The following is a 13499-nucleotide window of genomic DNA, read 5'->3' on the forward strand; positions in this document are numbered from 1 at the left end:
GCATTGCATCTCCCAACTGCTCTAGCCATAATCAAATGTCCCGCACATCAAAAGACCAACTCTTTGATAGCTAAAGGAAATAATTTGGCAGATGAAGCTGCTAAACAGGCAGCACTGGGCTGCATAATAGCCCCGATACTCATAGCAGATGACTGTGCACCCCTAACCACTCTTAATTCCCTAATATTAGCTCAAGATAGGGTAACAGATGCTGAAAAATGTTTGTGGATACACAGAGGTGACACAAACTAAGACAGGACCTACAGTCTACCCCATTATAATCACCTGATATGGTTCTGTTTGTAGATGGATCCTGTTACAGAGATGGACAGGACACTACTCTATAGTTCAAATGACGTCAGACAATTGCCATATGCTAGAAAGCCCCATGTGATCGACCATGCTTAGCTCAGTTAGCAGAACTAAAAGCTCTAACTCAAGCCTACACTCTTGAGGCAGGTAAAGAAATTGATATGTACACTGACTCGGCATACGCCCATGGAGTATGCTATTTAGTTAGAGCAGTGTGGAAAAATTGTGGGTTCATTAAAACAGATGGCTCGCCTATTCAACACCATACACAAATCCAGTTCCTTTTACTGGCCATGATGAAATCGTAACAAATTGTAATCGTAAAATGTGCGGCACACAGAAAAGACTCATGAAGAGAATAAGTTATTACCAAATGTATTAACAAAACCGATGTAACTGCCCAAGTAGTGGCTTTGGCCTTCCCCACATCTATTCTAATCCTAAATAACATCGGCACCAGGAAAAAGAATCCCGTGTTTGAATGCTGCCTTGCAGACAAGGTCACGGAAACTGATCTACGCGACCTACAAAACACTGTCTCGCCGACCGAAAGGGATCTTTGGCTGTCAAGGGGGGCGTCGACTGATGTGAAAGACCTGTGTAGAAATCATGAAGGCCTCTTATTAGAGCCCTTTATTCTCTTGCACCTTATGATTCAGGATGCACATGGGTTTGCCCATGTGACAAGGGGGGAAGTAATGAGTAATGAAGTAATGAGTAATGAGGAAAATCAAAATAGAATTAAATAAAATTTCTGGGCTCTAAATTGCTGGGCTCTAAATTTCTCCAAATTGTCGATGCAGCCATCAGCTGATGCAAAATATGCTTTAAAAAGTAACATGAGACGAGGTATTACTGCTCCACCAGGACACATACCCACTCCTAAAGGATCATCCCGATACCTGACAAAGTATTTTTGTAGATATAATCAAACCTGTAGGAGGCAATAGATACATGCCAGTAGTGGAAGACAGGTTCAGTAGATGGGTAGAAGCAATACCAGCCAGATATAAAAATGCAGACACGGTAACAAAGTTATTGTGCAGAGATCATTCCTAGATTTGGTATAAATCAGCTCAGACAACGGGAACGGTAAAAAACAATGTTACAAAAACTTGGAGTAAAACAAAGTCAAGGAATGGTTGAAGGAATGGTTGAAGAGAGCGAATGATGTGCTGAAAAGCAAGCTACTAACAATATGCATGTGCACGGAGTTAAATTGGATAGCTACACTAACGCTTGCACTAATGGCAAACAGAGGATCTGCGCATAAGACCTCAAGCTTACGCTGCATAAACTGCTTACGGGTCGACCCATGCTTACGCCTGTATAATATACATGCCAAAGCCCCCTCATTGGATGTTTTTATGATAAATATGAAACTCTACATGAAACAAATGACTAATGTGCAAAGGAGTATCTATGCTCAGGTTGTATCAGTACAGGAGGAGGAGAAGGAGAAAAAGAAAGGAAAGAGAGACCCTGATGATACCAGGTGATCCGGTATACGTTAAAGTGGTCCTCCTGACGTCACCTACAGCAGTCAAAGTTGACGGAGAACCATCCTGGTAGTACCTAGAGGCCCAGGAATGCTCAAACTCCTGCCAACAGACCGCCTGGTCAGAATCCCCCATATTCTGTCCAGTCGGTGAGCTCGGACAACTACAACAACAACAAGGCTATGAGTGCTGGCTGCTGGACACGGTGTCAGTGCACGGCTTCTCATCTGAAGGCGACGAGGACCACAGCCCAGCTGAACCGCAGCCGTCAACTTCTCAGCCGGTGTCATCATCTCGTCCAACCGACAACCGAGAGAGGGACGTGCCGACCCCGCCTCCAGAGGAATCACCCTTTGCATCTGAGGACATCATCAAGCTTCTTGAGGCTCTTGACGTTGATGAAGCCTGGTCCCAAAATATTACCCGCAAAACGTTCCAAATTGCCCTATGCAACTTGCCCGCTAACAAATACAGAAGGCTGAAATACCAGCTGAAATACCCATTACGAGGTATAGTGCACACCCTACGCGCTAGACAGATGAAGTACGACAAGAGTAGATACGCTAGAATAAGAAAATACCAACGAATGACTAACTTGACCTTTGAGGTTATGAAACTGATGACTGACAACAGAGTCCTCACAGAAACCATTAAGTGTCAATAAACTGCCAACAGCGTACTCCGCAGGCAGATTCAGACCCAGGAGACTACCATAGCTGAGTCGACAGTAGAGATAGCTCAGTTAAAAGCAGAAGTATTCAGAACAGAGACAGTGTTGGCACATTACCGACACTTGAGATACACCATGTCAGGAGCTAATGCTCGTAGGTTACAGGAACTGTAACTTACAGTTGCTGTAAGTAGTCGACAGTTCAGACTGAACTCTTAGACTTCCCGCCACTGATTTGGAACCCCCTTTTATATGATAATAGAAGTAAATGTACCCGCACCAGGTCAAATTTTAAGCCAAAGAAAATTGTTCCATTTGATCCCCGGACTCCTTATGGTAGAAATAAGTTACTGTAAACACCGTACATGGTCTTATGACTCAGGAAGTGGTTTATCTTGACACAATTACCATATGTCAGTCATATTCCTGTCCCAACGCATGTCTACACCAGTGCCAGTTACCCGCACTGCATCTGTTGACAGCCCTGCCCCTGGAAAATAATGCCCCAGACCTAAATTAACTCATTCCCTTTGTCTCCATACATGGTTGCTATAGTATTAGATGAAAATGGCATTACGGAGGCCCCCACTCTCAGACACTACCTGTCGGGAACAGCCCTGGCACGTGAACTCATTCGGCCCATCATGGACTCTAGATCTCTGGATGATCCCTAAATTCCGCAGTTTGTCATTTGACACAAGCTGTACAGGACACTAAAGTAACCCCTCCAAAAAGAAGAGGAGGCAATGGAGACATAAACGTAAATGTCCTCCTCGCTGATCAAGAGACTTTCCACCAACTACACTGTCATCATGTGTGTGTCAATGTTTGCTTTTCACGAGCAACATCCCTTTCACAATGGACTTTTTGAGTAACTTAGATAATTATTCACATTTTATTCTTATACGATATATTCTTATATTCAATGTATGATTTATATATTTTCCTTTTATATTTTTATTTTTTTTTTGTAATTACATAAACCTTGGCAAGGTGCTAAGTATCCTCAGTTGTGTTTTAACCCAATTGACGTATGATGTTGCATGCTTACACTTACACGTAGTATTTTATTATGTGGGACTTTATAGTCCCAAAGGGAGGAATGTGGAAGCAATCCCTTTTAAACTATATAAAAATGTGATAAACAATGATAAAAGTATTAATCCTATAACACTGTTTTTACTACTGAAACAGCATACAATCATAGTGCTGCTGTATTGATCCCAGTGCTGTAATACTCACACTGGCCACTGTAACTCACAGCTCTAGTGATGTAATGCTGATCCAAGCAACCTTGCAGCTGCAGGGGGCCCAAAACAGGGAATCTGGCAGAGGAGGTACCAAGATCATATGTATGGCAGAGGTTATATGCTGATTAGTAAGACAGAGACCAGTAGAATTGAGGAATACTACAATTTACGATGACAGGAAAATAGGAGGTGAGTTCTTTGTTCCAAGTATATAAGGTTATGATCTAAAGACCGTGAGCAGTTGCGTCCGGACAGACGTGTCCGGACCTGCTCGGGTTTTGGTTGTGTTTGTGTCTGTTGAGATTAAACACGATGAAAACTCTGCTTTTTGCAAAATACTTGTACAGCATTATGTGATTCATTTGAGTAACCTGTGTTGACTTTCTGACACTATTAAAATTGAACATTGAAGAATATTGAGCTGGGATCTCTGCCGTTCTTGGCCCAAGGCTTGAGATTTCCAGACTCAACATTGGTTGGTGTGGAGAGGAGGTCGTGTTGCTTTGGCTCTATCTGGTTGGTGTGGAAAGGAGGTCGTGTTGCTCTGGCTCTATCTGGTTGGTGTGGAGAGGAGGTCGTGTTGCTTTGGCTCTATCTGTTAGGCGACGCTGGGAAGCTGCTTGACATCCTCCTGGATCCACCTTCTCACACATGTTCACATTATATGTAATAGTTTTTGTCATATGGATTGTCTATGTTGTATTTTCATGATGTTGTTAATCTGTAGACACAACATCTATTGCATGTCTGTCCATCCTGGAAGGGGGATCCCTCCTCTGTTGCTCTTCCTGAGGTTTCGTTCTATTTTCTCCCTGTTGAAAGGGTTTTTTGTTTAAGTTTTTCCTTATCCGATGAGAGGGTCGTACTGTAAAGGAGAGAGAGTGTCGTATCCTGTACAGATTGTAAAGCCCCCCGAGGCCAATTTGTGATTTATGATTTTGGGCTATACAAATAAAATTGACTTGACTTGACAAGTGTTAAAACAAAGAGCCGTTTGGGAGCCGAAAGAGCCGGCTCTTCTTGGTGAGCCGAGTCAAATAATCTGGCTGACTGAAAAGAGCTGTAGATATCTCTTTCAAGAGTTATGCAACACAAGTTCATGTAAGGACAGGTAGTGGGAGGGGACAGTAACTCTTCTTAAGAGTGAGAGAACACTCTGTCCTTACTCCCGCATCTTCAAGGTAACTGTTGACTACTTACAATGTACGACTGATTTAAAGTTAGTTTCTGAATAGTTGCTTTTTTTCATGCTTAAGTCATTGCTATTTGTTTGATTTTGTAATGCATTGCAGGAATCAGTCATGGCTGTAGAAGCAAAGCAGACTTGTTATGAGGGCAGTATCATCCAAAACTTTCAGGTCTACCTGGAACAGTCAGGAGAGCACAAGGCCATTCTCCAGTGTCTTCGTAACATCCTGCCAGGAGAATTAAAAAGGTATAAGAAGAAAGGCTGGCAAGGCTACACTGCAACTTGTGGGTGCTTTCTTTATGTCTTTTTGTGCAGTTTGAAGACAGAGATAATTTAGAGTTCTCACTTCATGACTTCTCTCAAAAGTTGGAAAATATTTCTTTCAAAGGGAGATGAGATTATTGCAGGTACAAAGCTGGCATTATAGTTCTACAATAACAGGCAACACCGTTCAATTTTGTTACCACTTTGGCATGATTTTTTTGTTCACGGCTTTTTGACTTTGATGAATTTTAATCTTGTACAGATTTTAAGGTACTGCACTGTGTTAGTCTCTAATTGGAAGGATGTGTTGTGCATAAATACACAGGGGTTTATTTGAAAGTCATGTAAGGTAAATAATACATCATATTATAGACTACTGGTATTGGAGGAGTGAGACACTACAGTTTTAAAATGTTTTTAGATTTTTTTTTGTTTAAAGGTCACCTATTATGCAAAATGCACTTTTCCATGTCTTTTAAACATCAATATCTGTCCCCAGTGTGTCTACAAGTCACCATAGTATCATAAAAGACACATCCTCTCTCTTTTTCTCCTGCTCCGTTTGTCCGGAAATGGGTGTGGAAAATCACTGAGCAGCTTTTCCTTCTCTTCTGACGTCATTAGAGAATTGCAAGCCATGGGTTGGTGGAACCAGAAAGAAGTCAAGCTAGCTGACCCCGCCCCACACAGCGTCACTCAGTCCTCCGCAACCTAGCTATGACCAAAGTAGCTCCTACTGTTAGTCTGCAAGAACCAGCAGAACAGGCTTCATGTACTCCCATCAACTAAATATAAAAATATAATATATATATAAATATAAAAGTATGTTCTTTCACAAAGGCTTTATGTAATCACACTGTTTAAACAGCTGATATTTATATATTATACATATTTGATGTCATGCATGTAGAAGAGTACAGGTAGTAAATAGTGGCTGAAAGCAACACAACACATTTCTGTTTCACAGTCAAACTTTATTTGAGTAGACAGATGACAATATTAATTATACACAGCATTTTTAATGATCTCACCTGCAGTTATGTTGACATGGTACAGGAGAAAGTCTTTCAGCTCTGGTAAGCTAAGCTCTGGTGGTCTGTAGTCATGGTAACACAGAGACAGCTCCTACTGTAACTAAAACACCATTACTCTTATTTTCCACACATTTATCAGGTGTCTTTTATCAGAAATAATGAACTGACTACTGTTTCACATCTTCTATTTTCCACCCTGATGTTCGCTGTGTTTACACACCGTCTCATAGCGGTAGCATGTAGCTAACCCGTTAGCATGTAGCTACACAAGCTACTCTTTCGAGTGACGCTGTGTTGTTGAGGACGTTTGATTGACAGAAAACGCTGACCAATCAGAGCAGAGTGGGAGGAGACAGGCTGTGAATCAGCTTCTGTCAAACAGAGCCTCTAGGCAGGCATTTTCAGGCTGACATATGAGAAGAATAAAGTTTTTTTTTAATATTGCAGCATGTAAACATGTTCATTAAAATACATCTATGAACCTGGAAATGAGTATAATATGAGACCTTTAAAGTCGAATTCTCAACAATCAGACCAAAAAAATGACAAATAATTGGCATTAATCAACAACATAATGAAACACATATATTTACTATGTGCTATTGAGTAATACAAATGTAATTATTTGTCTATTTTTTTTTTTTTTACCATTTCAACTTGTCATTTGTTTACAGTTTCAGTTGCAAGTAACAATTGTATTGTCTATCATCTATCATGTCTAGATGCAGAATTGGAGCAGGCAAAAGCAGCCTGGATGTTCTTGGTGTTGGAAGTGGTGGAGGTATGTGATGAGAAACATTAACTATGAACACCTGTTGAAGTAGTTTTGGCTCAGTTACTCATTGTAGTTACTCATTGTAGTTACTCATTGTAGCGCGGTGGGAAAGATCCACGAGTGCAAGAAATTGCATTATTGTGTGATTTTTACGGGTTTAAAGAAGCAGCTTTATTTAAAGACCAGAGGAGACACTGTTCCATGATTTTAAAAATGATTGAATTTTTCCCCAGTCAGATTTACTGTAATCATGAACTATGCAAATGTACATATAGTAAATACCCTATGTATAAATCAGTTTATCTACTCATCAAAGTTGCCCATATGAACATTGACACCATTTTTATTGCTGTAATCATTCCTTCTGTTCATACTGGGTCTGAAGAGATCATTTCCTTATGTGTTTCCAGTATAAGTAATGAGGAACAAAATCCACAGTCCCTTTTCTGTGCAAAATGATATTCAAAAGTCTATCTGAAGCCTAATGTGAGGCTTCGACTGTCTCAGTTAAACAAATCAAATTACTTGTCTCCCAAACTTACAGTGTTTTTAGTACAAAATTCCCTCTTTGTGTTGCTCCACTGCAGTTTCGTAAGGAAACACTATCTGGGCAAACACAAGGAGGACATGTACTAAAAACACTGTAACTCTGGAGATACCCACTTGATTTGACTGAGTCAGACTGCTGAAACCTCATATTTACTTATAATACACCAGCCCGTTCACACAAAAAGGCGTATAAATGCCACGATAATGCACAAGGCGTTTAGCGTGCAATAAATACGCCTTTCTTAGTTTACGCATGTCATTTGTACGCCATGTATCCTGTAACGACTGCAATGTAAATGCATCCGTGAATAAATGCTACGGTAAGAATTAGTGTCATAGTATAAAAAGGGAAAAAGACCACTTATGGTGAACACCAGACTTTTAACCAGGAGACCCGTGTTGGAGACGTTGTTTTGTTTTGTGACGTTTTTTTATTTAATTTTTTTATCACGTGTTTTTTATTGACATTTGTGACGTGTTTTCCGTAGTTGTTTCCATACGTGTTTTAATTAGTTTATTTACTTATTTTAAGCCCAACCATGACGTTTTCCCTTACTCTAACTAAGTGGTTTTCTTGCCTGAACCTAAGTTAGTGGTTGGCGTATAAATGACGTGCAAAAAGGCTAAAATGCGTCCGTGTAATGTGAAATTTATTTGCCTTCCCGTGAGACCGGGCTGCATATAATATAATCGTTTGAATCCATTTTACACAGAAACAGGACTCTGGATTTTGTCCCCCATCACTCACATTAGAAGCCCATTGAAGGGTCCTGGTATTTGTTTAAGATGACAGATTTGGACATTTGTCCTTTAATAATAAGTTAGGGACGAGGAGATGGGACAGTGATGGATTAGGAGGACACTTTGGTCAAAGCTCTTGTAGTCTGGACTGTGCCCCACTAAAGGTCAATCAAGATCATACATGGATTATTGCACAGCGGCAACATTAAAGTCATTGTTCATATCTGACAGGTCGACCCAAAATTAGTTTTGAATGTTTAAGAAATGTTTGCAATATTCCAATTTTGGTGCATGAGGTTTTCACATTGAAGCAGCACTACACTGAGGTTTAAAGTCTAAAGACTTCCTGGTGTCTTCCAGGGGAGCTGGATGTCCAGTTGCTCTCTCTACTGCAGTCTACATTCCCTGCTGTCCTGATCACAGCTGACATTGTGGAGGGCAGCGCTCAGCTCACAGAATTCAAAGGTATCAACAATTCAAAATGCCACATAGTGTTTTTGTTACATTTCTATTTTTCTCTTTATTTTTATCATCTTTCTTCTGAATCTTTTGTGAAACATTTTTATTATTATTAGCAGTAGCATTGCTTTTTGTCAGATGACTAAGGTTTTATATGTCGGAAAATAACACATTTAACATAATTACATATTTAACACCTGACACACATATCACTTACAAACCCATGAGGTCTGTCAGCATTTTTTCATTTCTTTTGTTTTTTCAAAAGCTTCAAAAGTTTCTACTCATGAAACAGATTTACACAGAATTTGTGATTTATAATCCTAATAAAAAAAAAAAAAATCAGGTGTAACTGTAAAATCAGCTTGAACATATATATTTTAGGCTATGTTAACACTGCCTGGTGATTGCGTAAAAAGGGAGAAAAAACATCAGCACACATAATGTGGGAACAGATCTGATAGCACTTAGAAATTGTGGGGAAATTGTTGAACTGCATGCTCTTAATGGATTGCTAGCAGCTAAACTTTGTATTGGTTTTGTTTCTGATCATAATCTGAGTTTAGGTCATGGTTTGTTTTATAAAATGTTCTGATGCACTGTATACAGTACATATATGTCAATGTTATTTTCTGCCTTCCCTGTTTTTTGTCCAACTTATAGCTCTGGTAGCAAAGACCACCAACCTTCAGAAGATTCCATTTGCTTGGCATTTCATGAGAAGTGAGAACTATGAGAGGGAAATCAAAGCAAACAGAGGCATGAAGACATTCGACCTCATACACATGGTTCATGTACGGTATCATGACTTTGCTTCTTGGACATTCAATTTAAAAATGATGTAATGACAATCATGTTTTAGGTTCACTTTCTGGCCTGTGGGCTTTGCATGTTCATTCATTGGGGAGCGATCAGTGCTATAAATAGGCACAAATACTGTATAAACTGCAGCCCTGTCTCCTAAAAATTGCGTTCCCATACAATCAAACTGCATCGTGAAATACGTTTGGAGGGAAACGTATTACGTCCGTAGCTTAACGTTTCAAACGTAGTCATTTTAAGCCAAACCATGATGTGATTTTTACTTTTGTTGTTTTGTTTTGTTTCAATTTACAATGATAACCATGTGTTTAAAGGTGCTATTGATAACATTGATAACATTCAGCCACCAGATGTTGATTTCTCCCTCCCCCGTTCCATTGAATTCACTTCACAACAAGCGGTTGCCAGTTCATTGCACAACCTGCGTATTTTATGGTCGAGTGGAGTGACGGACAGACGTGGTAGAGTAATGAAGTCATTTTGCAACAGGTAAATAGAGGCCTACATAGAGTGCCGAAGGAATGAGTCCTAAAACCCAGAAGTGAGTTAGCATTTTAGCACTTCTGGTTCCCTCGTCTGGAAGTCAATGGGTTTTTAGTTAGATGCCTGGAATAAGGTCTATGGTTAACACAAGCTGAAGAGATTTAAACGTTTTGTTCTGCGATGAAAATACATCACTAAATAATCCCACTCGTGAATTTTGCGTGTCTCCTGCTGTTCCGTCTTTTTCCACAAAAACTGGCAACTGGATCGCTGACGACCCAGAGATATCATGTGACACCAACGTCGTTATACTATTGGCTCACAAGCCTTGTTACAAGTGAGAACCGAACGTCAGATATCTTCCTCAAGGATAAACAAAAAATGTATTTTGGACCCATCAAAATTTTTCAAATGATTAATTCATAATCATTATTTTTTTTTAGGAAAAACCATACTTTTATTTGGCACCAATCTTAAAGCTCTGTTGATGTATTTTTTTTTTTTTAAATGATTCGTCTACATAAAAATGTTATCGATATGACCTTTTAAAACGGCGACCTTAATTCGGGAGAAAAAAAAACATTTCCCTTGCAAAATGACTGAGAATGCATCCTGGTTTTATGGTTTTATGGGACCATCATTTTGGAGGAAACAGGGTTGATAATCTGACATAAGTGTCCTTTACACAACTACAGTGATTCAAAAACACTTCAAACTGGAGCAAGCTTCAACCCAAAAGGTCAAATTAAAGGTTCCCCACAACTCTCTCCTTAACAGATGATCTACTATGTGGATAACCTCGCCGATACTATCAAGTTCTATCACAGCCTTCTGAAGAACAATGGCAGGCTTATGATCATTGTTTCAACAGGTCAGTAGTAATGCTGTGGTGAGGCTACCAGCCCTCTTGATTGTAATTATTATTGCCAATATCTTTTTTCTTGAATGAATGTATTTTTTAATCTACTATCCAGCTAACTCTGGCTGGGACACCCTGTGGAAGACTTACAAGGAGGAGCTGTGCATTGGTCGCATCACAGAGTACTGCACATCGGTAGATGTTACCGCCTGCCTGAAGAGCCTGGGACTGAAATACGAGGAGCACGTCATTCCCATTACCGTCGACATCTCTGAGTGCTTCGATCCAAGCAGCCAGACTGGAGAACAGCTGCTGAATTTTTTCACAATGAAAGATCACTTCCACCAGTCCTTCACCCCGGAGATCAGAGCAGGCATGTTAGACCTCCTCAGAAACAAGTGCAGCACTGAAAAAGATGGCAGGTTATTCTTTAACGTTGATTCAAGCTGCATACTTGTTTATGCTTGAGTATGTGCTATGGAAAAAATGTTCATATATTCTGATTTCTCTTCTTGTATCCCTGCCATTTGATCAAAAGTACAGTGTATTTTCTTGTTGCTCAGATTAAGTTTACCATGTGCAGTAGGCCTAGTATTCAGTCTCTTTAGTCTGTATTCACCTCATTTACTCTGTATGTGTACAGAAATGGTCAATAAAATCTATTCAGGTGCTATTTATAAAATCACTGCCACAGACTGTGTGCCTTATAAAACATTATATCTTTATATCAAAGCCTTGACTGACTGACACAGTTTTAGCCTCTTGTAAACGGATTTCTGTGCAACATCATCAAAGAGATGCGCCCCCTATAAAATGTATTTACTGGTATTAATTTAAAGTGTATACTGTATTAAAGTGTAATTGTAAATTTGTAATCCTATTGGTTATTATTTTCTCTCTTAACACAAATATGTGGTCAAATTTTTAATCAAATCTAGATTTCTATTTTTTCAAATTAGCTGAGCCACTCCACAATCTTTCCACATCCACCTTATCAACTGCAGAAGTACCGAGGCTACATGTATCCCTGGTCGGGAACCACTTGACCAGAAGACATGGATTACAGGGAATGAAAGTCAACCCTTGATCCAAGCTTTGGTCGGCCGCGGGCATTCCCTGGCACTCTGGTGTACTACCAGGGGCATGATGACCAGGAACCTTTGAGAGGAGGGAGGTGGACTACCAGGAGCACGAAGTAAGCGGTGGATTAAAAGGGGCACGAGGCTGTGGCCAGGGCAGTTATTGGTGGGTAGCCTGGGGAAGGGTGCTAAAGAGTGGGTCCCCCGGTCCAGCCGGAGAGCGGGGGATCAGACCAGTGGCCGGTAGCAAGACCCCCAGTCCCAGGAGGTCTGTGGGTGATGAGAGTGTAGGGATGAGCCTGGAGGACCGGAGCCCGGTGTGGGGGCCCTCTGGGGCCGAAGAGAGTCCCCCTCATGGGCTAGGCTGAGCGTAGGATTGACCCCGGAGGAACCGGAGGACCGGAGGACCGGAGGACCGGAGTGAGGGCTCTCTGGGGCCCGAAAGAGAGTCCCTCTCTGGGGCTAGGCTGAGTGGAGGGATGAGCCTGGAGGACCGGAGCACCGGAGCCCAGTGCGGGGGCCCTCCGGGGCCGAATATAGTCCCTCTCTGGGGGTAGGCTGAGTGGAGGGATGGCCCTGGAGGAAAAACTCCCAAAAAAGAGAAAAAAGACCAAGTCTTTTCCTCCGGGTGAAAGGACCACCGCGGGGCTCTCTGGGGCCCGAGGAGAGTCCCTCTCTGGGGCTAGGCTGAGTGGAGGGATGGCCCTGGAGGAAAAACTCCCAAAAAAGAAAAAAAGAGAAAAAAGACCAAGTCTTTTCCTCCGGGTGAAAGGACCACCGCAGGGCTCTCTGGGGCCCGAGGAGAGTCCCTCTCTAGGGCTAGGCTGAGTGGAGGAATGGCCCTGGAGGAAAAACTCCCAAAAAAGAAAAAAAAGAGAAAAAAGACCAAGTCTTTTCCTCCGGGTGAAAGGACCACCGCGGGGCTCTCTGGGGCCCGAGGAGAGTCCCTCTCTAGGGCTAGGCTGAGTGGAGGAATGGCCCTGGAGGAAAAACTCCCAAAAAAGAAAAAAAAAGAGAAAAAAGACCAAGTCTTTTCCTCCGGGTGAAAGGACCACCGCGGGGCTCTCTGGGGCCCGAGGAGAGTCCCTCTCTGGGGCTAGGCTGAGTGGAGGAATGGCCCTGGAGGAAAAACTCCCAAAAAAGAAAAAAAGAGAAAAAAAGACCAAGTCTTTTCCTCCGGGTGAAAGGACCACCGCGGGGCTCTCTGGGGCCCGAGGAGAGTCCCTCTCTGGGGCTAGGCTGAGTGGAGGAATGGCCCTGGAGGAAAAACTCCCAAAAAAGAAAAAAAAGAGAAAAACGACTGAGTGCCCAGTACTACCAGGGGCGCCAAGCGGAAAAACGTGAAAAACGACTAAGTGTTTGAAGCAGCGAAAAGTCTCCCCTCTTATCCAGCAGGGCCAAAGGGACTTGGCTGTCGACCACCGCAGGACTGTCCGCACGAAATCAGAAACCCAGTTTTCGAAAACAGAGGCACCAGTGGCGGCGACCGGGTAAAGCCCTCTAGCTTTACCCGA

The 13499-nt window shown here is 41.7% G+C and overlaps 1 protein-coding gene across 2 annotated transcripts; it reads left to right on the forward strand.

Annotated features, from left to right (window-relative positions):
- The first annotated feature begins 4881 nt into the window (after positions 1-4881).
- Positions 4882-11781, forward strand: LOC119480298 (histamine N-methyltransferase-like). Of its 2 annotated transcripts, XM_037756426.1 has the most exons (7): positions 4882-4912; positions 5024-5166; positions 6941-6999; positions 8644-8748; positions 9406-9536; positions 10825-10918; positions 11022-11781. In XM_037756426.1, the coding sequence occupies exons 2-7, from the start codon at positions 5033-5035 to the stop codon at positions 11372-11374; spliced, it is 876 nt and encodes a 291-aa protein (XP_037612354.1). In that variant the 5' UTR covers positions 4882-4912; positions 5024-5032; the 3' UTR covers positions 11375-11781. The 2 variants fall into 2 exon arrangements, with proteins under 2 accessions (XP_037612354.1, XP_037612355.1); XM_037756427.1 differs by lacking the exons at positions 4882-4912; positions 5024-5166; positions 6941-6999 and adding an exon at positions 8150-8490 and having other exon boundaries at positions 8645-8748.
- The last annotated feature ends 1718 nt before the right edge of the window (positions 11782-13499 follow it).

This window comes from Sebastes umbrosus, chromosome 21 (genome assembly GCF_015220745.1).
Source record: "Sebastes umbrosus isolate fSebUmb1 chromosome 21, fSebUmb1.pri, whole genome shotgun sequence".
Classification (NCBI taxonomy): domain Eukaryota; kingdom Metazoa; phylum Chordata; class Actinopteri; order Perciformes; family Sebastidae; genus Sebastes; species Sebastes umbrosus.